This window comes from Megascapheus bottae, chromosome 2, assembly GCF_031878675.1.
Source record: "Megascapheus bottae isolate mThoBot1 chromosome 2, mThoBot2.hap1, whole genome shotgun sequence".
Classification (NCBI taxonomy): Eukaryota; Metazoa; Chordata; class Mammalia; order Rodentia; family Geomyidae; genus Megascapheus; species Megascapheus bottae.
The window spans coordinates 85,581,306-85,609,202 of NC_143510.1; the positions used below are offsets into that span (position 1 = coordinate 85,581,306).

The 27,897-nt window shown below is 37.9% G+C and overlaps 1 protein-coding gene across 4 annotated transcripts in view; it reads left to right on the forward strand.

Moving 5' to 3' along the window:
- Positions 1-27,897, forward strand: part of Ric8b (RIC8 guanine nucleotide exchange factor B) — a 104,961-nt gene that overhangs the window by 5,384 nt on the left and 71,680 nt on the right. For all 4 annotated transcript variants that reach the window (XR_016534620.1, XR_016534621.1, XM_090328568.1 and 1 more), the window contains exon 2: positions 4,080-4,127. Coding sequence is in view for 2 of the 4 variants with exons in the window: in XM_090328568.1 (XP_090184694.1) it covers positions 4,080-4,127 (48 nt within the window). In the remaining 2 variants the exon portion in view is untranslated. The remainder of the gene's footprint in view (positions 1-4,079; positions 4,128-27,897) is intronic.

A 27,897-nucleotide genomic window follows, 5' to 3' on the forward strand; every position in this document is an offset into this window, starting at 1 on the left:
AGCCTCTGCATTCAAAAGAGGTATTTGACTCTTCTGGACCAAATAGGAGGACATTTTGCTTTCCACTTTTGAGGTTGAGTTCTGACTTCTGAGTCACCCTGAGTGTTTGCAGAGGTGTATATTTTCCTTTGTTACCATCTTTTTTCCAGGTTGTGGTACATAATCTGTTGCTTGATTTTTCAGTAAACTGTTGATAAATTCAATGCAGCCAACTCACAACCATCCTAATTAGGTCTGTTTCCTTGTATCGGTACTGTTTAAGTATAATCTTTACAAATCTAGGAAATAACTCCCAGTGCACTATTGGCTTTGTATTTGGCCAGACAACACACTAGAGGCAATATAGTAGCAACAACAGTGGCCATTTAATGAATAACTACCATGTGAGAAGAGCTGTAACTTAAAGGAAATTCTGAAGTGTTGTAGAGCTGGATAACTTGACCAAGGCTGTACTTAGTAAACCCTAGAACTGGACTCAAACTCAAAGTTATGTAATGCTTGAGATTTTTAGAGCCTTCTCATAGGATACTAAAAACCTGCAGTTAGGAGTCTTTGTGGGTCTCGTGTCACTGAGCTGCTCTAGCAGCTTGGTCTGTAAATGAAATCAGGGTGGTTGTTTTTTTTTGTGGTTTTTTTTTTCCCCCAGTCCTGGGCTTGCGCTTAGGGCCTGAGCACTGTTCTTGGGCTTTTCTCAAGGCAAGTACTCCGCCACTTGAGCCACAGCACCACTTCCAGCCTTTTTCTATGTATGTGGTACCGAGGAATCGAACCTGGGTCTTTGTGCATACTAGGCAGGCACTCTACCACTAGGCCAAACTCCCGGCCCCTCAAATCAGGGTTTTATTCTTTAGTTTGTATTTGTCTTGTTGCTCTTAGTCCTCTGGAAATTAAGGATATTCAGAAGATAAGGTAGTTAGCTGTTGACCAATAGTTGTAAAAGGCATTTACAGCTAGAATGTTAGTTCTCTTTCTCCCAATTTGAGCTTTAGAAAGAGGAGAAATAAGGGTCAGAAGTACTGAATACATTATATGGTTCAAATGGATATTAAGAACTAGGCACATTTATTCCAGAAAATAAATAGAATTACTATTTTATGTAGAATGGCATAAAAATGCTTTCCTTTTGATCTCTAGTACAATTATTCACTTTAATTTGTGTTGAGCCTTTATTGAGCTTCCTTTTATGACTTTGGCCTGGTACATGGTGCTTTAATGTGACTTTTTCCCCCTACTTTTCTTTTTTCCACTAAATGTTGGGTCTGTAAATTCCTAAGAATGTCCCTCAGGTTTACAATTTAGTCTTCCTTCCTTCCTTCCTTCCTTCCTTCCTTCCTTCCTTCCTTTGTTGTTCATTCATTTCTTTATCTTTTATTTTTAAATTTTATTTATTGTAAAAATAATATAACACCAGAGGTTTTTTTTCATTGCTGTATAGTATTTTATTAGATGGACATGATATGTTCAACAGATTAGTGTTCTATACACATTTCATCAGTCTCTTCCTGGATATTGAGCTTGTCTTTCTTCCTGTTGCCTTATTTAATAACACTGAGAATATGCTTACATACGTGGTTTTTGTCTCCTCCTTGATTAGGATAAATTCTTAAGAGTAGGAGATCTGAGTCAAAGAGGATAAATATTTTTATGGCTACTAGTATGTATTGCCAAATCATTTTCCCTTTTAAGGTTTGTGTTCATTTTTACTGCTACCAACAAGAGCACGCTTGGATTTAGATATCTACTCCTCACTTCCTCATGTTAGTCCTGCTTTCCTTTGAGCTAGCCAGGGCCAATGAGCAAAATATCCTTCCTGAATGCTGTTCATTCCTCCTTCCTAGTCTTCTCCAGGTTGCCTGTTACAAATCTGCTATTTCAGGTACATATTCTTAAATTTATGTCCTTACCACATGACTTCATCCATCTTAATTGTTCCATGTCCATATTGAAGGCAACCTCCCCGAGATTTCCTTAAGTGGCCCTTATGTCTTATCTTTTGTCTTCCCTCTAATCATTTCTTAAATTCAGAGCTGCTTCCTTTTCTTCATCTCATTTAATTTCAAAAATGGCTATTCTACAACGCTGTCAACACAAAACCACCTGTAATGATGCTATCTTTAGCACTTAATGTACTTAACTCCTGGTGGGCTGCCAGTACCCATTTGTCAGGATGGCCAGTAAGAAAAAAACACAAAGTAAAAATAGAGATGTTTGATGGAGTGGGGGTGTTTTGTTTTTAGAGTTTTTGCTATTTTGTTTTGTTTTTGCTTTTAAAGGAAGGTGAGAGATTTATAAGAATACTTGCTTTTTGGGGGGCCAGGAGTGGTAGAGTGCTTGCCTAGCATGCACAAAGACCCAGGTTCAATTCCTTGGTACCACATACATAGAAAAAAGCCAGAAGTGGTGCTGAGGCTCAAGTGGTAGAGCTCTAGCCTTGAGAAAGGAATACTTGCTTTTTGTTTTGTGGTGTTTTGTGATACTGAGAATTGACCTCGAGACCCCATGCTTGCTAAGCAGGTAATCTACCACTTGAGTCTAAACCCTCTAGTCCCTGTACTTTCAGTTTGTTTTCCAGATGAGAGTGTGGTACTGACATTGCCTGAGCAAATTCTTCCATCTCTACCTCCCAAGTAACTGGAATTCCAGATGTGTACCAGCACACCTGTGGATGCCTGAAACTGAAACTTGAAAGAATTAAGAATTATGCTCCCATCCCACACCTATCATCACCCCCAACCTTTTTTTTTTTTTTTTTTTTTTTGGCCAGTCCTGGGCTTGAGCTCAGGGTCTGAGCACTGTCCTTGAACTTTCTCAAGGCTAGAGCTCTACCACTTGAGCCTCAGCACCACTCCTAGCTTTTTTCCATCTATGTGGTACTGGGGAATTGAACCCAGGCCTTCGTGCATATTAGGCAAGCACTCCACAACTAGGCCAAACTCCCAGCTCCCCTCACCCCTTTTTGTAAAGACAGGTACCACTATTCTTCATGTGGAAGCCAACATATTCTGTTCTCTGGTTCAATTACAAAGTAGAAAATAGGTTCCCAATCATTTGAGGAAAGATACAACACTCGTCTCTTTCAATATTTTTTCCCTTAGTATCATTGGCATCATCATCATTATAACCTGATTATTTACTACATGCCAGGCAGTTAGGTGGTGTTTTAAATACCATAGCTATTTGGATCCTCATATCCATCCTGTGAACTTAATGTATGCCATACCTCCCCGTTTTCATATGAGAAGCCTAGTCACAGTTACTTATTAAAGAGCATAGCCCATAAATGGTGAAGTCACTTCATTCATTCAGGATGACTTCCTAAATATCAAGTCCTTATCTGCTGAGTTTTTATGTAATATAAAAAAAAGAAAACATAAACTGATTTAAGATTGGAAAGCCTTTTAAAATCTCAGTCTAATCTATGTCTCCATTCTTATCTTCCTCTGAATCCCATCTATTGACTTGTGTCCCATATAATATAGTCTCACAGAGTTTGTTTCATGACAGTTTTCACATCAAAGCCTTTATTTTTATGCTATTGGTCTCCTGACATACTATTTATCCCTCAAGACCCACCTCCAAGTTCCAGGTTCTATATCTATGCTATTAATCCAAGTTCTTCTTGACAATTAATGGCTTGATTCTCTGTACTCCTTTGTATTTCTGCTGTATTAATCATTTATTTACATGCCTGTCTCTTTAATAAGAATATTGGGATATGAGAAAATAACAAGTTTTTTCAATGAAAATTATGTCATGTATTTTATTGAAAAAGAAAAGCAGGCCAGATGCCACTGGCTCATCCTTGGCTAATGCTAGCTATGCAGGAGGCTGAGATTTGAGGATTGCAGATCAAAGCCAGTCCAGACACAAAAGTCTGTGAGACTCTTATCACCAATTAGTCATCAGAAAATGGGGAAGTGTTGCTGTGGCTCAAGTGGTAGAGCACTAGACTTGAGCTGAAGAGTGCAGGGACAGCACTCAAGCCCAGAGTTCAAGTCCCACGACCCGGGGGGTGGGGCGCGGGAACAGTTAAGATCTATGTATTTAAAATGACAGTGTTTCCTTTTTTTCCCCCTCAGCATAGGGCTACTTTCAAATTTGAACCAACAGATGAAGATAAAAGAAAGGTAAGCCTTAATGTTACTGTGTCTGTCTGTCTGTGGTTTTCTCTGCTCCCCTCACCCCTCTGTTATTTCATTCTTGACTTTTTAAGCAATGGATCTTTTTTCATCTGATGATTGTTGAGTAGTTTTTGGTTTCCCTTCAGTTGTTTTTTTTTTTTTTTATAGAAACCCCAAGAAAAAAGAGAGGTGCCAGGTTTAATATGGGTTATACACAACTATCTCCTCTTCCATTCCCACAGCACTATTAGATTCACACACATCAGAGGAAAAAGTTGCCTTTAAAGAGTAGCAAGATTCCATGGTGTCCACAATACCTTTCTGATGTAAAGTGTGATACAACAGTTTACATTTTGGGGAAAGCAGCGATTATGCTGTTGTCCCTCAACCACATAGTCTTCTTTGACTACAGTTTTTTATGTTGTTAGTAGTTGTCTCTGTTGCTGGCATAAGCATAGAAGGTAAAAAGAGTTAAGCGATTTCACCCATAGAATAAGTTATTATAAGAGAGTATGTATCTGAAATGTAAGCATGTGATGTATGCTTCCCTATTGAGGGTATCTATGGTTGCTTTAGCTAGTTATTTAAATCATGATGTCAAAGACAAACTCACTGGTTTTCTGATAGTGTTTTGCTGGGCTCTATGTATCTGTTCCAGCCTCATAAGTGCCAAGGTCAGATAAGACAATATATCAAAATCAGCATGTATCTATCATTGCTGCTGGAAAAAAAATCCTATATCCAGTACTTTACTGATAGTACCTTGATAGTACTTTGAAATCCTTCTTTCATCTACTTCATTTCCTATATCCAATATGTATACCTGTCTTATTCTTGCCTTCTAAAATTTCTTCAATCCATTTTTCCTTAAATTTCAATTCAAGCCTTCATCTAGAGTACCACATCAGTTTTCTAATTGGTCTTTTATTTTCCAATTGCATGCCCATCTAGTTGATTGTCCACAAATCTGAAACACCAATATGACCATCTCATTCTTAACCCTAAAACCCTTCTTTGACTTTCTTTACCTACAGAGTAAAGTTTATGCTTTTTAATGTGACACACAGGTACTCTGGTCTGATCTCTGTGTGCTTTTGCAGCCTATTTCTTTCTTTCCCTGTGTTTTATGTTCTACAATATAAAAATGTTTACAGTTACATGTATATATATGTCCTTGTTCTTCCTGTTTTTGCATCTGTTATACTTTTTCTTTTTTTATCCTGTATTCCTGATTTCCTTTTTACCTGGTAATTTTATATTGCATTTCTGTATCTACGTACTGTTATTTATCTTTATATCCACAACATCTGTATTCAAAAAATATTTACTGAGTAAATGATCGTGGAGAATAAACTTCAGAGATTTCAGGAGACTCTCTTTAGGATTTAAACAATGTAAATAAGATGAGTCTCTTTTAAAATAGGAATTGTCAACCAGAAATGTTTTTTCCAAGACAGGGGCTGCTCAGGGCCTGTCCTTTATCTATGGACTTAGAATTTGGGAATAAGCCCAGTGTATATGTTTTTATAGAAGGTTGTGAAAACTATATACATTAAGTGGGAATGCAGAATGGCACAATCCCTAAAGAGGAGAAAAATGACAGGGTCCACCAAAGTTAAAGCTGTTGTTGGCACAACTGTCACTTAGGAATATATTCTGTTTGTAGAGTGAACCTATGTAAACAATTTATTTATTAAAACATCATACATAAATAGCAAAAATTTGAAACAAATTTTTTGTATCTAAAGAGTATTTGAAGAACACTGTACCACATTTATATAAGGGAACATGCTGATATACTAAAAAGAGGGAAAATACTATTACATGCTAATAGAAGAAAGGGTGGGAGAAGGAAAGCAGAGCGTTAAAAAGAACACATTATTTAACAAACTCTTGAGAGATATTTAAACAGAGAAAGCAGATACTATTTCTTTTTTGCTTTGTATTGTTGGGGTAATGTATAGAGGGGTTACAGTTACATTTGCCAGATAGTAGGTACATTACTTCTCACACATTGATACCCCTTCTCATGTTTTTGTCCCCATTTCCCTCCTCCCACCCCCTCCAAATCAGCTTGTTTTCCCTCTTCCCTTTCCTATTCCAAATAAACGTATGTACAATATTCCAGGTAACAAAGTCAGATACAGTAACAATATGAGATTAACCAAAGGGCAAAAAAAAAGAGAAGAGAAATAGCATAGTACATTAAGAACAACAATCACACAAGATAAAGCTTTTGTTTCTATATCCTAAAGATCCTTTCATTCAGTCTCATCCTATTTGACCTAGGTTTTGCTAGGAAAGATCTGGATGTGTGCTAATTATTACAAATGAGGGAAACCATTGAGCCTGTTTTCCTTTGGGTCTGGCTTACTTCACTTAATATGATTTTTTCCAAGTCTTTCCATTTCTTTACAAATGGGTCGATGTCATTCTTTCTGATGCAGCTGCTATTTCTTTAGTTGGGAGAACTCATACTGCAAGATCCATGGTATCACCCAGTACTGGTGATTCACACTAGTAATCCTAGTTACTCAGGAGGCTGAGATTTGAGGATCATGTTGACGCCAGCCCAGGCAGGAAAGTGCCTGAAACTGTTACCTCTGGTTAAACACCAGAAAGCCAGAAGTGACCCAAGTGGTAGAGCACTAGCCTTGAGCAAAAAAAGCACCCTGGTCCAAGGACCGGGAGCTAAAAAAAAAAAAAAAAAAAAAAATCATAGTATCTTAGGAATTACTTTACACTTTACATTAAGACAAAGATTTCTGCACCCCATATAAATTTAGTTGAGAAAGGGAAATTTTCCAGTTATTAATAAAAGCATAATTATGCCCAGTGAAACAGTAGAAAGGTCTTACATTTTCTAAGCCTTTTCATCCCCTCAGTCTCTATGTGGTGCTGGTTTCAGAACGGCCTCCCCCAGGACACTAAAACTCTAAGATGTTCTTGCTCTTTATATAAAATAGTATACTATTTACATAGCAAATTACCATCTGGTACCTTGTGTGGTCCTTTTTTGTACCTTGAGACACCAGTTAGGAAATATGACTTGAACTGGAATATAGTAAAAGAAATTTGCAATTAGGAGTGCTTAAACTTTTTTTTTTTTTTTTGCCAGTCCTGGGCTTGAGCACTGTCCTTGGACTTTCTCAAGGCTAGCACTCTACCACTTGAGCCTCAACACCACTTCCGGGTTTTTGCTATGTATGTGGGGTACCGAGGAATCAAACCCGGGTCTTCGTGCATGCTAGGCAAGCACTCTACCACTAGGCCAAACTCCCAGCCTCCAAGTGCTTAAACTTTTACCAAGAAAAACAAAACAATATGTAGCTTTCATATATCTTCTCATTTTAAGCCATTTCTAGATTATTTATAATTAACAAAACTTTATCATATTGTTTAGAAAATATTTTTAAAAAGTTGGTACATATTCTATACACAGATTTTTTTTCTAATATTTTTGATTCAGAGATTGGTTGGGTAAGTAGGTAGATTATTCTTCCCTACTTTTAGATCTCTGGAGAAAGTAACTTCTTATTAGTGTTTATTTCAGTAAGTAGTGTGTAGATTTCTGCTTCCTGCAAGGTCTGTTGTAAACAAGCCTCATTAGGCTCCAAGATAGGTAATCTTCATTAATGGAAGTGTTGGCAAACAAATCCAGTTGAATCTCCTAAGGGTTAGAACCCTTAGGGACTGTGCCAGTCTGGGGCTTGAACTCAAGGTTGGCACTTTTACTTGAATCACACCTCTTACTTCTGGCTTTTTAGCTGTTAATTGGAGATGAGTCTCAAAGACTTTTCTGTCTGGGCTAGCTTTGAACTGGTATTCTCAAATCTCAGTCTCCTTAGTGGCTAGGATTACAGATGTGAGCCACTAACCTACCTAGCCTAAGGCTCTTTTTTGACAAACAATTCGAAAGGATCCACACTCTTAACAGTGTTTTAAATTCTCAGTGTAGAGACATACAGCATAGTAGCTACCTCTCTACATTAAGCTTAAGCTTAAAATAAAAGGAATTAAAATTATTGCATAATTTTAATTTTGTTGTCCTAGTTCTCTTTTTCTTTTGTTTCTTTTTTTTTTTTTTTTGCCAGTCCTGGGCTTGAGCTCAGGGCCTGAGCACTGTCCTTGGACTTTCTCAAGTCAAGAGCTCTACCACTTGAGCCTCAGCACCACTTCCGGCTTTTTTCTATGTATGTGGTGCCGAGGAATCGAACCCAGGTCTTCATGCATGCTAGGCAAGCACTTTAACCACTAGGCCAAACTCCCGGCCCCTCTCTTTTTCTTTTTTATAAATGTGTTTTTGGAAGCTTTTTTGTCAGTAGCCGTGTGGAACAGCAGAATCCCTTTCAGTAAAGTACAGTGCTGTCTCTCTGCAAGCACACTAATACTTTTCTTATGTAAAAAGAAAAACATTGTGACAACATGGACATAATATACAGACACTGAACACTTCAAAAAACATTTGACTATTAAAACTTGATTAAGAGAGGTGCCTGAGGCTCACGAGGTTAGCTGCTCAGGAGGCTGAGATCTGAGGATCAAGGTTCAAAGCCAGCCCAGGCACTAAAGTTTGTGAGACTTTTTTTAATATTCTTTTTTTATTGTAATTAATAGAAGGGTTACATTATATTTGCCAGACAGAAGGTGCATTACTTCACAAACATTGATATACCTTCTCATGTTTTTGTTCCCATTTCCTTTTCCTCATCCCCTCCCCTCATCTTGTTTTCCCACCTTCCTTGTCCTATTTCTTTTCTTTTTTTTTTGGCCAGTCCTGGGCTTGAGCTCATGACCTGAGCACTGTCCTTGGACCGTCTCAAAGTTAGAGCTCTACCACTTGAGCCTCAGCAGCATTTCCGGCTTTTTTCTATGTATGTGGTACTGAGGAATCGAACCCAGGTCGTCATGCATGTTAGGCAAGCACTCTACCACTAGGCCAAATTCTTGCCCTTTCCCTGTTCTATTTCAAATAAACATATATATATATATAACAGATAACAAGGTAAGATACTGTAACAATATGAGATAACCAAGGGACAACAAAAGAGATGAGAAATAACATATCCTGGAGGTCCTTTCATTTAGCTTCATCCTATGTGGCCTTATATATCTAGGTTTTGCCCTATTGTAAACCTCTACTAGGAGTCTGTGAGACTCTTATCTCCAGTTAACCACTAGAAAACCGGAAGTGGCTCTGTGGCTCAAGTGGTAGAGCTCTAGCCTTGAGCTGAAGAGTTTAGGGACAGCTACAACTGACACACCACCCCCTCTCCCCCTGCAAAAACAAAAAACAAAAAACTCGATTGGGCCTTTTTAGGATATGGGTTAAACGAATGATCTTTAATCCTAATTTCCTGAGATTTACATAGTAGTTTGTACTTTTACAAAGATTGACTGTTCATTACTAGTGGTATAAGTACTACCATTCCTACTTTATGGATAAGAAATTGACTTACATGAATGGCAGCTGGTATAAACAGGTATAAACCTGTACCAATAGCAAATGATAGAGTTTATAGAAAAACAACACACAGATTATCTGTTATATGCAGCTTTCTCACCCCTCACTGTTTCATAGCTTTCTCTTATTTATGCTTAAGGAATATTTCAGAAGACTTGAAATTATGATGCAGTACCTTGTTTCATCTCTTATTTCACACCTAGTTACACTATTTAGGCTACTAACCTTAATTTGAAGATAGTAGAAGAAACTAGCAACTTGGAGTGCTTAGATTTTTTTTTCAAGAAATAAAGTCACGCTCATAGTGGCTCACACACCTGTAAATCTAGTTGTTTGAGAGGCTGAAAGCAGAAGGACTAAGGAGTGAAGCCAGCCTTGGCAAAAAAGTTCATGAGTTTATCTTGAAATAACTAGTCCAAAACAAGGCATACATGGTTCTAGTGACAGAGGATTCACCTAGCAAATACAAGACCTTACTTTAAACCTTAGTACCACAAGAGAGTAAAGTCAGATAGTCTAATATTTGTGAATGCAAATAGTCACAAGTGCATGTGAATCAAATATATTTGAATGTACGCATCTTTGCTTATTTAGAACTTTGCTTTAGATCATCTACTTAAATGTGCTAGCACATAAGCAAATTTATCATGCAAATCTGTGGGTGAGGAAGAGAAATGATGAATAATCTAAAAACTCACATCTTGAGGAAGTAAAAGATTGCCTATTGGTTAAAAAAATGAATCCCCAAACCAACAGAGATAATTGCAAAAAAACTGAAAAATATCATAAAATTAGTGAAAAAATGCATCTCTCTCACTTATAAGGTAAAAACATAGCCTTATCAGTTGTTGGAAAACTTTGTCTAAGGTAAGCCATTTGAGTGAAAATAAGTCTGGATTGTGTATCTTTGTATTAGAGCTTCCTTCATTACATGTGGAAGATAATAAGCACCTATAAAATAGCTGTTAAACGAAAGTTATAGAGGTTAGAGCCAGGCTATCAGTGAAACATATATATATATATATATATTTTTTTTTATTTTTATTTATTTATTTTTTTTGCCAGTCCTGAGCTTGAGCTCAGGGCCTGAGCACTGTCCTTGGACTTTCTCAAGGCTAGAGCTCTACCACTTGAGCCTCAGCACCATTCTGGCTTTTTTTTTTTTGCCAGTCCTGGGCTTGAGCTCAGGGCCTAAGCACTGTCCTTGGTCTTTCTCAAGGCTAGAGCTCTACCACTTGAGCCTCAGCACCACTTCCAGCTTTTTTCTATGTATGTGGTACCCCGAGGAATCGAACCCGGGTCTTCATGCATGCTAGGCAAGCACTTTAACCACTAGGCAAAACTCCCGGCCCCACAAATATATTTTATAGGAACTCAGAAGTCCATTTTGCCATTTCATCTACTTTTTCTTTTCACACTCCCCATCAGACTTGGATATACTGTATACTATATATCAGAGCTTTCTGTAATCCATATGTCTTTTCTCAGTGATTTCTATAGGTAATAATTCCTAAGTTGGCTGTTTGTCTATGGAGTTTGCTGTGGCACTTTCTCAATTACAGATAAGATTGAATCGTGGACTATAGAAAATGAATGTGCAAATACATTTATTAGATTTCACAGAGGAAAAGGTACCATGATAGAACCATCAGTCCACAACTATGAATCTGTATTTGGGAATAGCTTGAGGAATGGATGCTTATTCTGAAAACTTCATTTTTAATTTAGATACCCGAAATTCTCTAACCCTAACATTAATAAAACAAAATAAGCTTTGTATGAATTGTAAATTTGACCCAAGACTTATTTGATATCTTTCCCTGAGGAACTGTTTGGATATATTCTCTCACCTATAGTTCTCTGTAATTTGAAACCAGTTGTTTTAAAGATAATTTTCAATATTGTGATCTCTTTACTATATAAAATGTATTATATATACTATATATTATATGTAATATATATTTTTTTCAGTACCAAAAGCACATCTAAACTTTTTATTTTGTGAAATTCCTATCTAGCTTGAATCTGGCATATTAGGGAGGTTGAGTTTTATCATAATATCATTCTAAATCATAAATATCATTCTAACTCTGTTTTTCATTTTGGATGTTTTGCCAAGACATTAAGGGACTAAGGATGTAACAGCTCTTCTCATTTAGTAACCCATAGCTGTGGCAGTCCATATATAACCTTTAGATTACTTTTTAGGGTTTTTTTTTCTCTGGGGTGGTAAGAATTTTTACTTCAGAGACTCAGATGCATTTTCACACTTAAACTTTCTTCAGTGAGTTTATCTTCTAGCCATGACAGGATATGTGTAGACTTTCTCCCCAATGCAAATAACAGGCATTATTTTAAAAAATAAACATTTTTATGTCTCTGGAAATAATCCCAAGAGTTTATAGTCAATTAAGAAAATTTGAAACTCATTGAGAAAAGTGAAATTCTACCTGTGATAAAGCCTGGTGTGTCCTTTCTCATCTCTGCTCCAAACTGGTACAGCAAAGAGCACAGGGCTCCCTTTTCTCCCAGCTCTCAATTGAAGGACAGTTTTCCCAGAAAGGACAGTTGGTCAACATTTCTCATCCTGCTTCCAGCTCCCTGGGGTTGCTAAAATGAAATTCTGGATGAGAATTGCTGAGTGGTAGGTGCTTTCTCCTTTCATCTAACCCCTCTTTGTAGAATGGGGATTGTACCTATAGCTAGAATACTAAGTTGTTCTTGCCTTAGCTAGTGGGCATGGCTTTACTCAGGAAAGGCAAAACCAAGGAGACCTGGGGCATTGCACCTTACCTCCACCAATGTCTCTAAAGTGGGTATGTTACTCGAAGAGATGCATGTTATTGTCCCTGCCTCTAGCATCATTACCAGGCCTTAGAAATTTTACCTAGTGAGAGAAGCAAGCCTAGTAAAAGGTCTGAATGTCTCCTCAAAGGAAATAGCTTCTTGTACAGTAGAATAAGAAATTAACTCCTAAAGTTATAGGTTGTGGTGAAAAGTAGATGACAGATTCATTGTAGATACAGTTTACCTGAAGGTTAGCTAGTTTGCTAGAGACAAAAAAGTTAGCTAGGAAGAACTCTTCTGTGGCCAGAACAGTTTCAATGGCTGACCATAGGAATTGCCTCTTCAAAAGAGCCCTAACAGTCTGGACACTAGTTCACTTCTCTTAGCCCATCTACTTAGGAGTCAGAGATAGGAAAGATTATGGTTTGAGGCTATCCCTGGCAAAAAGTTAACAAGACCTCACTCAAGCAGTAAGCTGGATGTGGTGGTTTACATCTAAATTCTAGCTTTGAGAGTATACAGGATCACAAACAAACTTGCTAGGCAAAACCAGAAGCCCTACTCAAAGAGTAAATAAAAAAAGGCTAGGCGCATGGTTCAAGTGGTAAAGTGCTTGCCTAGAATACATGAGGAACAGAGGTCAAACCTCATTAAGAAAAGATAAAAAAAACAAAAAACAAAACTGAGACCTAACAGACTATATCACTCTGTAGAGCAATTTTTGCCCCAGGACAATATCGGAAAGCTGGTAATTACCGTGGCCAGCTGTGTGTATTCATGAAAAGAGAAAGTCAGAAAGGTAACTACTAGAACCACTGTTATTCCAGAACTACAGTGAGCATCTCCAAGGATGTGTCTTCAAAGGTGTGCCCTCATTAGGACTTCAGAGGACAGAAAAGAGGGACAAAATAATTCTACCAGCCACTAAACAAGTCATGAGACAATGGGTCATGAGGATTGCTACAGCATATTATATAAAATGCCCATTTCTCCCACCCTCCAAAATATGAGGCATGCAGAAACAGAAAGCAACAACCCATACATAGGAAAACAAGCACACAAGAGAAATTGTCTCTGAGATTTAATAGGTGCCAGATTTAACAGACTTCAAAGTAGTCATTGCAAATATATTCAGAGAACCAAAGGCACACACACACACTTTTTTTTTTCCAGCCCTGGGGCTTGAACTCAGGGCCTGGCCTGGACACTGTCGTTGGACACTTTTTGCTCAAGACTAGCGTTCTGCCAGTTGGGCCACAGTGCTACTTCCTGCCTTTTCTGAGTATGTGGTACCGAGAAATCGAACCCAGGGCTTCATGTATGCTAGGCAAGCACTCTACCACTAGGCTACACTCCTGGCTAACAACTATATTTTTTAAAGTAATCAATAGTTTAAGAACAATGAGAAATACAAGGTTTGTTTTATAGGACAGAGGGGCATTCTGGAGGTGGAAAGATAGATAGTAACTAAAAGTTCACTCAATAGTGTAAACAGGCAAAAGGAAGAATAATCACATGAAAAAGAAAAAGAATTTTAAAAATGAAGAATTTCTTAGAAAAACGCAGGACAGCATTTGTACCTAGCATTTACATAATGGGAGATCCAGAAGAGAGGGAAAAAAAAACTGAGGAAATAATGGCTAAAAACTCTAAAGTTTTTTGGAAATCTGCACATTCAGGGAGTTGACTATACTCAGAAAGAAATTCAAGAACAATGACATCATAGAAAAATGCTAAAAGCAAAGACAAAGAAAATGTTGAAAGCAGTAAGGGGAAAATGAGTCATTATTCTAAAAGAACCTCATGAAGATGCACAGCTGAGTTCTCATCAGAAATGTAGGCAAGAAATGTAGTTGGGTAACATGTTCAAAGAAGAAAACCTCAACCAAAAGTCTTTGTGTGTGTGTGTGTGTTCAACTCAGCCTTGTGCCACACTTCAGCCATTTTTTTTCTGCACTGGTTATTTTTGAAATAGAGCCTTGTTCTCCCCTATGTCTGTGCCTGGACTGCGGTCAGCCTATTTTTTACTTTCCATTGGAGCTAGGATGACAGATGCATGTCACTATGCCCAACCATTGAAATAGAGTCTTGCATGCTTTTCTACCCTGACTGGCCTAGAGCCACAAACCTCTTAATCTCAGCCTTTGTCATAGCTGGGATGACAGACATGTATCACGTGCTCAGCTGTTGGTTGAGAAGAGGTATTCCTGAAATGGCCTCAAACCAAAATCCTCCCATTCTTAGCCTCTCAGGTAGCTGGGATTACAGATATGAGTCACTTGCTCCTGGCTTCAGAAATTAAAGACACATCCAGATTTAAACACAACTAAATTTGTTGACACCTGGCTCACTTTACCAGAAATGCTAAAATAAGCCCTTCAAACTGAAAGCAGATAATTTCAGGGTAATTTAAATACATACAAAAAAGCAGAGAACATAGTAATTAGCTAATTGTAAAAGTTGGTACCAGTATGCATCTTTTTCCCTTTTCCTTAAACACTTGAATAAAATATTGTGTATATAATGTATGGTTGAACTAATAGTATACAGGAATATAACATTTGCCAAAATAGAAAACAGAAGTGAATGTGAGTAAAACTGTATTGAACTAAGGAAGTGACTCTAGATGGTAACTAGAACCAGCAAAAATGAATCAGGAGAATCAGAAATGATAAATAAGAAAGTTAACATGACAAAGGTTCTAATTGTGTGCTTACTTTTTTCTCAGCTTCTTTAAAAGACAAACTTATGTAAAGCAATGATTATAATATATTGGGTTGCAAAATGCATAAATAGATGTACATACATAATAATAGTTGAAAAGGAACAGGAGGGGCTTGTAGCATGATCTTAGTGGTAGAGTGCTTGCCTAGCATGCACAAAGCCCTGGGTTTGATTCCTCGGTACCACATACATAGAAAAGGCCCGAAGTGGTGCTGTGGCTCAAGTGGTAGAGCTCTAGCCCTGAGAATAGTGCCCAGGCACTGTCAGCCCCAGGACTGGCAAATAGATATAGATAGACAGACAGACAGACAGACAGGAGAGCAGGAGTAACATTTTATACTTCACAGTCTTACAGTGATACTCCCAAGTCATTTTGAAAACTACAAAATGTTGAAAAAAAATTTAGATAGCTGGGGCCTCACCCCTGTGATCCTACCTATTTTGGAGTTTCATAGTAATAGGATTGCAGTTTAAGGCTATCCTGAGTAAAATCAGGAGATTAAAATCTGAGGATTAAGGTTCAAAGCCAGCCTGGGCACAAAAGGACCTGAGACTCTTATCTCTAGAAAACGGGAAGTGGGGCTTGGCTCAAGGGTAGGGCAGTAGCCTTGAGCTGAAAAGCTCCGGGACATTACCCAGGCCCAGGGGTAGGGTAGTAACCTTGAGCTGAAGAGGTCAGGGACAGCAGCCAGGCCCAGTTCAAGTCCCATGATCTCCCTCCCCCCCAAAAAAACCCACAACTGTCGACAACCAAAAAAGGGGTCTACATAGGTTCACCAAGTGGAGTAAAAGCAAAGCCCCGAGGTCAGGCCCAGTACTGTTCCCTTCAACACACACACACCATGTTCATGGACTGGAAGATTAACTTGTCAGTATTCTCCACATTAATCTAAAGATTAAAATTCCAGGCTAAAGTTTTATAGAAATTGACAAGAAAGTTCTGTGATATTCCAACAGGCACAAAATAGCTTAAATCTTGGAGGGAAAAAAATAACTATATTAGACTTACAGGGCTCAATAATTTCATCTACGAGTGGTGGTACACTCTTGTAATCAAGGATAATTGAGAGCCAGAGACATGATGAGGATTATGAGTTCAGTGCCTACCTGGACAAAAAGGAACTTGTTTCAAAACAAATGGGTTGAGGGTATAGCTCATAGTAGAGCACTTGCACAGTATGCACGAAGACCCATGTTCAATGCCATGACCAAAGCAAAGCCAATTTCTTTTTTTTTTTTTTTAAGCAAAGCCAATTTCTAATTTCCAAACATGGTCTTGAGCTGTAGTACATAAGGCAGTTGGACCTGGATGAATATAGCCCATAACTATTAAGAAAGTGATGTCATTGAGTAACATTAGCTCACACCTCTCATCCTGTGTACTAAGAAGGCTGAGACTTGGAGGATCACAATTTGAAGCCAGCTCAGGTAGAAAAGTCTAAGAGACTTCATCTAATTCACCAGCAAAAAGCCAGAGTGGAAGTGTGGTTCAAATAGAGAAGAGCATCAGCCTTGAATAAGAAAGCGAAGCAATATTGTGAGACTCTAGGTTCAAATACACACACACACACACACAGAACTTGAAAAATTACAATATTTGGATTTGGAGGCATGGCTTAGTTGGTCGAACACTAGCCAAGGAACGAAAGCAGCTGCAGATACCAAGTTCAAGTCCCAGTCTTGGACCAGAAAGGAAAGGAGAGGGAGAGAGAAAGGGAGAAGAAGAGAGAAAATGGGGAGAGGGAGATGAAAAGGGAAGAGAGGGAGAGGGAGAGGAGAAAGAAAAAGGAAGGAAGGAACAAATGAACAAAGGAAGGAAGAAGGAGAAAGAAAAGAAAGAAAAATAATACTCATGCACTGCTGATTAGAGGGTAAGATGATACTGATCTGGCAGTTACTCAAAAGGTTACCAGTTATCACATAATCTAGTCATTATACATCTGGGTATCTAGAGTTGCTATAATATATTGGTTAGAAAAATGGCAGCATATGTCCATTCAACTGCATAGCCATAAAAACTTATGACTATAGACATAATGTTTTATTGATTAATATGTATCTATGACATACAAACCCTCAGCCCAATTTTAATTATGTTCTAAAATCTAAGTACCAGTGATTGTATATAGAGATTTCCTTCTTGAATACTTTGTTAAATACGTCATTTGAAATAGGATGTAAAAATCAATGTTAATAAATTGTTTAAATAAAAAAACTTGTATATGGACACAGTGGTTTAACGTGTAATTTTACAGTCTGTGTTCCACAGAAGGCTGAGATTAGGAGGATCACCATTTAGCTACAAAAAGTTTACAAAACCCTACCTCAAAAGAAAAAGCTGGGTGTGGCAGTACATAATTCTTGTTGCAGGGATAGGAAGCATAAATAGGAGGATTGTCATCTAGGCCAGCCTGTGCAAAAATTGAGACCCTTTTTCAAAAATTTACCATAGCAAAAATCTGGGGATGTGGTTCAAACAGTTGAAAAGATAGCCTAGCAAGCATGAGTCCCTACGTTCAAACCTCAAAAACCACACACACACACACACACATACACACACACACACACACACGCACGCACGCATACCCAATCATGACAATCACAACAAAAACCTTCGACACAGATGTTTACCACAGCATTACTCATAATAGCTGTGGAAACTGTCCAAGTGTCCATCAGCTGATGAATGGACAAATAAATCTTGTTACATCCATGCAATAGAACATCTTGTGATAATATAAAGAAGTAAAGTAACTGATTCATACTGGGAGATAGATGGAGCTTGAAAGCATCCTCTATGCTAAGTAAAAGAAAACTAGCCATGAAAGGCTGTATGTGTGATTCCATCAATGTGGAATGTCCAGGAGAGCAGGTCTGTGGTGGCAGAAAGTACATTACTGGTTGCCAGACTATGGTTATCACGTTGGCACTGAGCATAGTAGCTCAAATATGTAATCCCAGCTGTTGGTAGGAAGATTGCAGTCTGAATCTAGTCTGGGTTAGCAATACTCATCTCAGTCTATATACGGAATATCTACACTAAATATGTGGGAGACCTTAGGTAAGAGGATCATGATCTCAGGCCTTCCCTGAACAAAAAAGCGAGAACGTACCTGAAAAATAACTAAAACAAAAAAAGAGCATGGCTCACGTGGGAGAGATCTGTCTCAAGCATGAGGCCCTGAATCAAGCCCCAATACCACAAAAATATAAAAATACATCATTTCATTTCATATTCATAGGCCACAGTTGTTGTTATCCTCTTTAAATATAAATAAATGAAGTCTCAGTGACTTAAGCAATCTGCTGGATATCAGATAGTCACAAAGAACAGAGCGTTTCACTTTGGTTTTTGTTTTTCCCCATTAACTAATATATAAGATGCTTTATATCTTATATGTTCTCTTAAAGGTGCCTGTAGCAAATAAATTCGATAAGCCTGTGATACAAGCATTTCTGTCTTACAAGTTAGAAAATGTAGCTTTAAGAGATTAAATTGCTGCAGATCCAAGTTCAGAAAGTAATTGATCTCAGAAGAGCCCAAGTTATCTGTTTCTGCGTTTTTCTGCTGTGCAAATTGCCGTCTATATCTGTGGGCTTTACATATGCTACCAACTGTAGATCAAAAACATTAGGGAAAAAATTGGGAGCTGGGAGTTTGGCCTAGTGGTGGAGTGCTTGCCTAGCATGCACGAAGACTCGGGTTGAATTCCTAGATATCACATATATAGAAAAAGACGGAAGTGGTGATGTGGTTCAAGTGGCAGGGCTCTAGCCTTGAGAAAGCCCAAGGATAATGCTCAGGCCCTGAGTTCAGTCCCCAGGACTGACAAAAAAAAAAGTTGCACTGTACATGTGCAGCCTTTTTTTCTTATTCTCTATACCATATAGTAAAACAATTCTTTAAAAGAGATAAACAAATTATATCATATATCGTATGTAATCTAGAAATGATTTCAAATATAAGAAGCTATGCAGTCTTCATCTCTGGAGGCACATGTGTCACTGGAGCTGTATAGATATCATGGCATTTTTCAGTTGGTGCACGATTCCTACAGCTTTCTACCTCCAGAATAAACCCATTTAAAGTTTCATTATTTCCATTTTTTTTTTACAAGAAGATAGGCAGATACTATAGTATTTTATGTGGGAACTTAATCATGCTCGGATTTTGCTATCTAAGGGATCCTAGAACCCCTTTGCAGATATTAAAGGGCCACAATAATACTGTATTAATACTGGTATATTTTGTGCCATTGAAGGCCTCTAGTATCACAAAAGTATCACGGTGAGACAACTTAGATTCCCTCTTGTCTTTGTTCTCAACTGTCTTTAGTTTGGTGAGTTGTCTTAACAAAATACCATAGAGTAGGTGGATTAAATAACAATAATTTATTTCTCGTAATTCTGGAGGCTTGGAAGTCTTAGATCAAGATGCCAGCCAGATAGGTATCATTCTGAGGTGAGGCTTCTTCTCTTGATTTGTGAGCAGTTGCTATCTCATTATATAGTCACATAATTTTTTCTTTGTTTGTACTTACCTGAAGATAAAAAAAGCAAGCTGTTAGGTATCTCTTCTTACAAGTGCACTAACTCTACCAGTCCCAGCTATCTTCATGATCTTGGATAACTATAATTACATCCCAAAGCTGTAACTCTAAGAATCATCACACTGGAGGTTAACACTTCAACACAAGAATAGAGTGGGAAGCTGGTCGCCGATGGCTCACGCCTTTGTTCCTAGCTACTTAGGAGGCTGCGATCTGAGGATCACGGCTCAAAGCTGACCCAGCCTGAAAGTCTGTGAGACTCTTATTTCCAATTAACCACCAGAAAATCAGAAATTGCACTGTGGCTCAAGTGGTAGAGTAATAGCCAGAGTTCAAGTTACATGACTGACTAATAATAATAATAATAATAATAATAATAATAGAGTGGGGGACAGGATACAACATTGAGCCCTTAGATCAGTATGCTATCATAGTCCCTGGCTATCTTCTATAACTTGCGAACTACTAGAAGTTAGACCCAAGCGTTTAGGAAAAAACTAGTGAAAAGTAAGCAGTTGAGCATTATAGAATAGATTGGCTTGGAGGCAGAATTTCCAGAGAGATTGTATATAGGAAAGATCTTGATATACTAAGAACTGCAGTGAGATTATAGAGATCCACATGACTCAATTCTCTATCAGTCACAGAGATGTGAGGTTTATATTGCTATGTGAATACTCACCATCCAGCTTTGGTAATATACTGCATCACTGAACCATTTCTTACACTAAGAACTCACTTAAGATTAAATAAGGCAATGTTCTCCCATTTGGCCAATGCTAATGTGCAAGAAATGAATACAGATACTTCAGAATCTGCAAATGTAAGTGCAAGACTAAAATTTTTCCAGGCATTATGAAGAAAAGGACTTCCTTGAAAAATAAAGACACTTAAGTAGTAAGAGAAGCAGAGTTGGCTGGTACTGTATTTGAAGATAAGCAAAAGTTTTTCTACCTTCAGTCAAGAAAGGAAGGGCAGCTGATTGTTTTGTGTGCTTTTATTTACACCTAGGCTGTCTTTCCCATCTGTTAATGGACTCTTGGTGATGCAACATATCTTTCTCAAGACTGCTAATTAGCAAAGAAACATGAGCCAAACCAGTTAAATTATTGTTGCTTGGAACTCTTCTTTTCAGTCTATTTGGCAGGTTTACCATACTATTGAACATAGCCAGAAGGATTGTATTACTGAAAATGTACATGTATAACAAGGGAAGTTGGGAATAGAATATAAGAAGTAAGATTAAGCTTCATTCAGATAGACAATGTCCATTTAATACAAAGTGAGAACTACAATTGTGGGAAAGAAGTACATAAATACAACATTGTGCTAAATATACATGGGCCGCATGAGATTGATTGATTTTGAGAAATTCCAGATTTGGCCTCCAGAATTATCTTTTTTTTTTTTTTTTTGCCAGTCCTGGGCTTGAGCTCAGGGCCTGAGCACTGTCCTTGGACTTTCTCAAGGCTAGAGCTCTACCACTTGAGCCTCAGCACCACTTCCGGCTTTTTTTCTATGTATGTGATACCGAGGAATCGAACCCGGGTCTTCATGCATGCTAGGCAAGCACTTTAACCACTAGGCCAAACTCCCGGCCCAGAATTATCTTTTTTTCCAACCTTTATTGAAAGCACATTTTAACGTTCTGGTAATAAGCCATTAACTGTTTAGTATTTTCAGAAAATACAGTTTTGAGTAGATTGGTTTTGTGGAACTGACATTATTCTAGCAAGTAGTGATAGGAAGTTTATTTCCAACTGTTAATTACAATACGCTCCCTTCTTTCTCTGCTCCCTCCCCTTCTCTCATTTTCTCTTGTTTACTTGCAAGCTTGCTTACTGTGTGAAGAGGGCAGAAGTTTAGAACTATCAGATTTAGGTGGCTGACCTTCAGCTCTTGTTAAGAACTAAAATTAGATCTCCTTGGAATACATATCTACTCACATCCATCAGAGGAGAGTGTAGTCAGAACTTGAGAGGCTAGGAAAACATCATAAGGGAGCTTGTCATAACTATCTTTTTTTGTTGTAGATGACTCATTCTTTTTTCCTTGTATATTTGAAATTGTAATTAATAGAGGGGTTACAGTTATATTCACCAGATAGAAGATACATTTCTTCACACACATTGATACCCCTTCTCATGTTTTTGTCCCCATTTCCCTCCTTCTTCCTCCTCCCCTCATCTTGCTTTCGCACTTTCCCTATCCTAATAGACAAACATATACAATATGCCAGATAACAAGGTAAGATACTGTAACAATATGAGAATAACCAGGGACAACAAAAGAGATGAGAAATAACACAGTACATTAAGAACAACAATCACACATTATATATCTCCTGTTTCCATATCCTGGAGGTCCTTTCATTTAGCCTCATCCTATATGGCCTTAGGTATCTAGATTTTGAGCTATTGTAATCCTCTGCTAGGAGACATCTCTTTTTTTTATCTTAAAAATCCATGTGGGCCGGGAGTTTGGCCTAGTGGTTAAAGTGCTTGCCTAGCATGCATGAAGACCCGGGTTCGATTCCTTGGTACCACATACATAGAAAAAAGCTGGAAGTGGTGCTGAGGCTCAAGTGGTAGAGCTCTAGCCTTGAGAAAGTCCAAGGACAGTGCTCAGGCCCTGAGCTCAAGCCCAGGACTGGCAAAAAAAAAAAAAAAAAATCCATGTGACTTATGTATAATGAATTTAAGATTTGTTTATGTTCATATAGAAATCCCTTCATTCCCCCCCACAAAATGTTTGAGTACAAGAAGATACAGTAGGGTTATGTATGTACAGTACTGGATTATATCTCCCAGATAGATGTGCATACCCTATTTTAAGATCAGGGTCTTATCCCATCTCTGTAGGAGTACTGCTTGACTTGAATGAGAGTATTAAACTTGTTAATGCTGTAGTCAGAGTGAGGAAAACCCATGCATATTAAAGAGGAAGTGGCTGACTACACAGATAGGTGTTTCACTAACAGAAAAATAGAACAGATGGGCTGGGAGTTTGGCCTAGTGGTAGAGTGCTTGCCTAGTATGCATTAAGACCCAGATTCAGTTCCTCGGTACCTCATACATAGAAAAGCTGGAAGTGGTGCTGTAGCTCAAATGGTAGAATGCTAGCCTTTAGGAAAGCCCAAGGACAATGCTTAGGCCCTGAGTTCAAGCCCCAGGACTGGCAAAAAAAAAAAAAAAATAGAACAGAAACATTTAAAAAATTAGAAATGAGCTGTGTTTAAGGATTTAGTTCTGTTTAATTGAGGAAAGAAAATCCATCCACGAGCCTAGATTAAGTCAGAATCACTTTTAATATTAAGAATATACATGTTTAGGGGCCAGGAGTTTGGCTTAGTGTTAGAGTTCTTGCCTCGAATGCACGAAGACCTAGTTCGATTCCTCAGTGCCACATACATAGAAAAAGCCAGAAGTGGTGCTGTGACTCCAGTGGCAGAAGCCTTGAGAATGCCCAAAGACAGTGCTCAGGCCCTGAGTTCGAGCCCCAGGACGGTTAAAAAAAGAAAAGGAAAGTACATGTTTAGGGGGACAGGGAATATAGCCTAGTGGTAGAGTGCCTGCCTAACATACAGGGTTCAGTTCCTCAGTACCACATACACAGAAAAAGCCCAATGTAGTTCAGTAGCTAAAGTGGTAGAATGCTAGCCTTGAGCAAAAAGTACTGAAGGAAGCCAGGGCAGTGGCTCACGCCTGTAATCCTAACTACTCAGGAGGCTGAGATCTGAGGATTAAGTTGAACTCGCCCGGCACACAAGGACCTGAGACTCTTATCTCCAATTAACCTCTAGAAACTAGGAAGTGGGGCTTGGCTCAAGGGTAGAGAGGTAGCCTTGAGCTGAAGAGCTCAGGGACAGCACCCAGGCCAAGTTCAAGTCCCATGACCCACAAAAAAAAAAAAAAATCAAGGACAGTGCCCAGGCCCTGAGTTCAAGCCCAGGACTGACAAAAAAGGGGGAATACACATGTTTGTTTTATTTCCCATATAGTACTACAGATCATTACAATGAAAACAGTGGAGAACTAATAATCAAATAAGAATTGAATCTTCTTTCCTTTAAACTTTCTGTACTACTTTAAGCAAATGATCTAGCCTCTGCAAGTCAGCTTTTGTATTATGTAACAAAATATTACTTTGTCCCAAGTATGTTAATAGATGTCATTATTTTTTTTTTTTAGGTTTTGTGGTATGTAAGTTTTCCAAAGGCCTTGCTGAACAAACACCCCCCCCCCTTTTTTTTTGCCAGTCCTGGGGACTGAACTCAGGGCCTGAGCACTGTCCTTGGGCTTTCCTCAAGGTTAGTGTTCTACCATTTGAGCCGCAGAACCAGTTCTGGCCTTTTCTATGTATGTGGTACCGAGGAATCTAACCCGGGTCTTCGTGCATGCTAGGCAAGCACTCTACTGCTAGGCCAACAAGCCCATTTTTAAAGAACCTTTTATGCTACTAATATTTGTTCATATTAAGTGCTCATCATAGCCCCTTCTAGCTCTTAACACTCAATTTCTGATCATTGCACTCATTCAGTTTAGTTCTTTGGCTCTTGTCTAATTATCCCAGGGTTATTGCCAAGTTGAATTCTGTGCCTGTGCTGTGTATACTCTGCCCTTCTCTCCAGTTTAAACTGGAAAGTTCTTACATTTTCCTATTTCTTGTAAATAAGACAAACATTAGTCCTTGTCTTCAGAGCTTACTTTCTCCTTTTACAGTGGTTTAATTTCTCAGTCATTAGCTCATCTTAATTCTAAATCAATCTGCTACTTTTACCTGAATCTTATCAACTAAGATTCAAAATTCTGAAACCCTCTGCTCATTAAATCCTTTTGATAAACAATGTCAGTGATAGAACTGATATTATGTCAGATCCACATGGCTTATTTTTTTCAAACAAAAATAAGCATTCTTAAATAGGCATTATTCTTAAAGATACTATTATTGGTTGAGATCTTGTTACAAGTTTTGTTCTTGGAAGTGTACAATTTTAGTCTACATCATTTCATTAACTAAAACATCATCATTGTTTTACAGAGTATCATCCTCATTTTATAGGTATCAAAATTCAACTTTAGAGATACCATATAACTTGTCTACATCTCACAGGAAATGAATAGCAAAGTCACATCATCTGATAGACAAAAATCCATATACTCTACAGTACCTTGCAGTTTCTATATGTTGATACTAGTAATGATAAATATGTTGTAACTACAGTGATATGATAAATAACCATTTATTTACTAATTTTATTTTTTAAAATATATACTCAGTAGCTCTTCTTAATCCCCCCAACAACTCTATGAAGTAGATATTATACCCATTTTGCAGATGAAGAAATTAAAGTTGGCCATTTTATTCAGTCTATAACTTAAATGGCAGCTAGGAATTGAATCTAGAGTTTTACTGTCCCATTAAATTTTTAGACATAATCTGTAACACAAATATCTTGGAAAATGTGATATTTTGTGTGTGTGTGTGTGTGTATGTGTTCCATATATTTCACAGCATCTTAGTACCTAGGGAAAAGCAAAACTATTAGACAAATCCTGTCCCTCAAGTTGATAGAAGACATAAGACTTCATAAATATAATTCAGGGTCAGAGGTCTTGAGTTCTATGATAGTAGTAGAAATTAAGTACTCTGAAATTAGATCTGGAAGAGATTTCTTCTTGCTGGGGAATAAAGAAGACGGTATTTTTTTTTTTAAGATAGGACTATTGAAGGAAGGTCAGGCTTGGAAGGCATTCTAAGTATAGGAGATAATGAGAAAAGAGGTTTAGACAGGAATTAGCAAGTTACTGTACCTATGTCAAGGATATTGTGACAATAAACAGTTGACTATAAGTTTTAGGATAAAAGATCTGACTTCCGAGTTCATAAGCTTGGATGTATATATTTGATGTGTCTACCTGATACTAGTTTATCAAGCAACATTTTGCCAGTTTAGAAAATGAATTCTTTGGGGGAAAACCAAAACGGGTGGGGGGTGTGGGGGGGGAGGGAAATGGGTACCAAGACATGTGAAAGGGTATCAATGTATGTGAATTAATGCCCCTTCTATCTGGCAAATATCATGTAACCCTTTTACTAATTACAATAAAAAAAAAAAGAAAATGAATTCTTTAACTCAGAAGTAAATGATATCACCATTGACCAAATTATCAAAGTTAGAAACCTAGGAGGGGGAAAAAAGTTGTCCTTTTGCCTCAAGGAAGAAGACTGAAAGTTAGCATTCTTTATGACTACTTCATCTGAGGGCATGCACTGCTTCCATGTTTCAGAGGAACTCTTCATATCCTCATTTTTTCTCTTATCAGCATTTGGTGTGTGTGTGGGGGGGGGGGTGTGAATTAGATTTTTTTTTTTTTGAACTCAGGGCCTGAGCACTGTTGTTGGGCTTTCCTCTAGGTTAGTGCACTACAACTTGAGCCACAGCACCACTTCCAGCTTTTTTCTGTGTACGTGGTACTGAGGAATTGAACCCACGTCTTCATGCAAGCACTGTACCAGTAGGCCAAACTCCTGGCCCTATTTTTGTTATTTGCAGTACTTAGTATCAAACCCAGGGCCTTGCATGTGCCAGATAAGCACTCTACTATTGAGCCACATTCCTAGCCATTTATAAGTATGTTTAAAATTGTTACTCTTCCTAAAACATACCCTCTGTCTTCAAACACCCTCCACAACTCCCTGCTGCCTGTAGCTGAAATAAGCCCACTGTCACCCTTCTATTGCTGTCTTTTGTCACACATATCTAGCCTCTCTTCTCTGAGTGTTCTGAACTGATGAGGGATATGTTCTGAGTTGATGTATGACTCAAAACTTGCCCGCGGTTCCTTCAGCATGGCATGGTTTACCACCATGTTTACCAGTTAGGACTTTGCTCTTTCTGAGTTATATTTTGAGTCTTTTTTTTCTCATATATTTTTATTGTAATCAATAGAGGGGTTACAGTTATATTTGCCAGATAGAAGGTGCATTACTTCACACATACATTGATAACCCTTCTCATGTTTTTGTCCCCATTTCCCTCCTCCTTCCCCCTCCCCTCATCTTGTTTTCCTCCCTTCCCTTTCCTATTTCTAATAAACAAATAAACGTATATATAATATACCAGAGTCTTTAAGCCTCCTTATTTTCTTCTCTGCCTATTTCTGTGCTCATCTGCTTGCATTTCCGCCTGTATCTAGCCAGTTACCCTCAGTTTACTCTTACTCCCTAACTTCCAAGTTGTGCCAGTCTGTTGCTAACCATAATTTAGTAGGTGTCAGAGTGTAGTTTCTGAGCTACCACCACCAACAGCAGCAGCAGCAGCAGCAGCAGCAGCAGCAGCATTAGCTAAATACATGATAAAATTCTCAGTTCTGAAGATTCATCTCACATCTGCTGAATCAGAAATTTGGAATGAGGAGCAGCTCTCTGTGTTTTAACAAGACCCTTAGGCGATTTACTGCATGTTGAAGTTTGAGAGCCACTGCTATTGTCTACTCTAGTTTCAGTCAGTGAATTTTTCCCCCCTGGAAATCCCTGGTATTGGCACTAGGGAACTACTTGGGACCTGCTGATGGACCTTGTAGTTTGACTTTATAGATTTTTTTTTAAATAGAAGGTGGTTTTAATATTTTTATATTGCTTTATAGTAATTATAAAACCTATCATTTCTATTTTTTCTACTTTTGCCTTATGTTTTTTAAAAGAATTTATTAACATTGATTTTTACATCATATTTTAAATGACAAGTTTAACATACAAGTGTTCAAGGAACTTTATAGATATTTTAAAGAGGGCTTTTTTCTAAGACTATCTTACAATTGTCCTTTATAAGCATACTTACCCTTGGTTCTGTGACTTTAATTTGTTCTTAAAATATGATCTCTAAAGTGAAAAATGCCTAAGCCAGAAAGTACTTCTACTAATTCAGATTGTTTTTTGATTGAGAAAAAAGAGGAATAAATATATATGTGCATAAATACATAATTCTGCACTCATTATTTTATTATACATTTATTCTGTTTCTCAATTTAATTAGGAAGGTAGATTACTGCTTTCCTGCACAAAATTATATAGGACTAAAAGTGATCTGACTTCACCCTCAGAATATCCCACATGAAATCCTATGTAGACTGTCTTAAATGTGAAATACAAAAAAAATTCCCTATTCTATATAATTCTATATAGTTCTAATAACAGGCATACTATATTTTTTCCATCTTCAAACAACATGCAGTTTTAAAAACTGCTT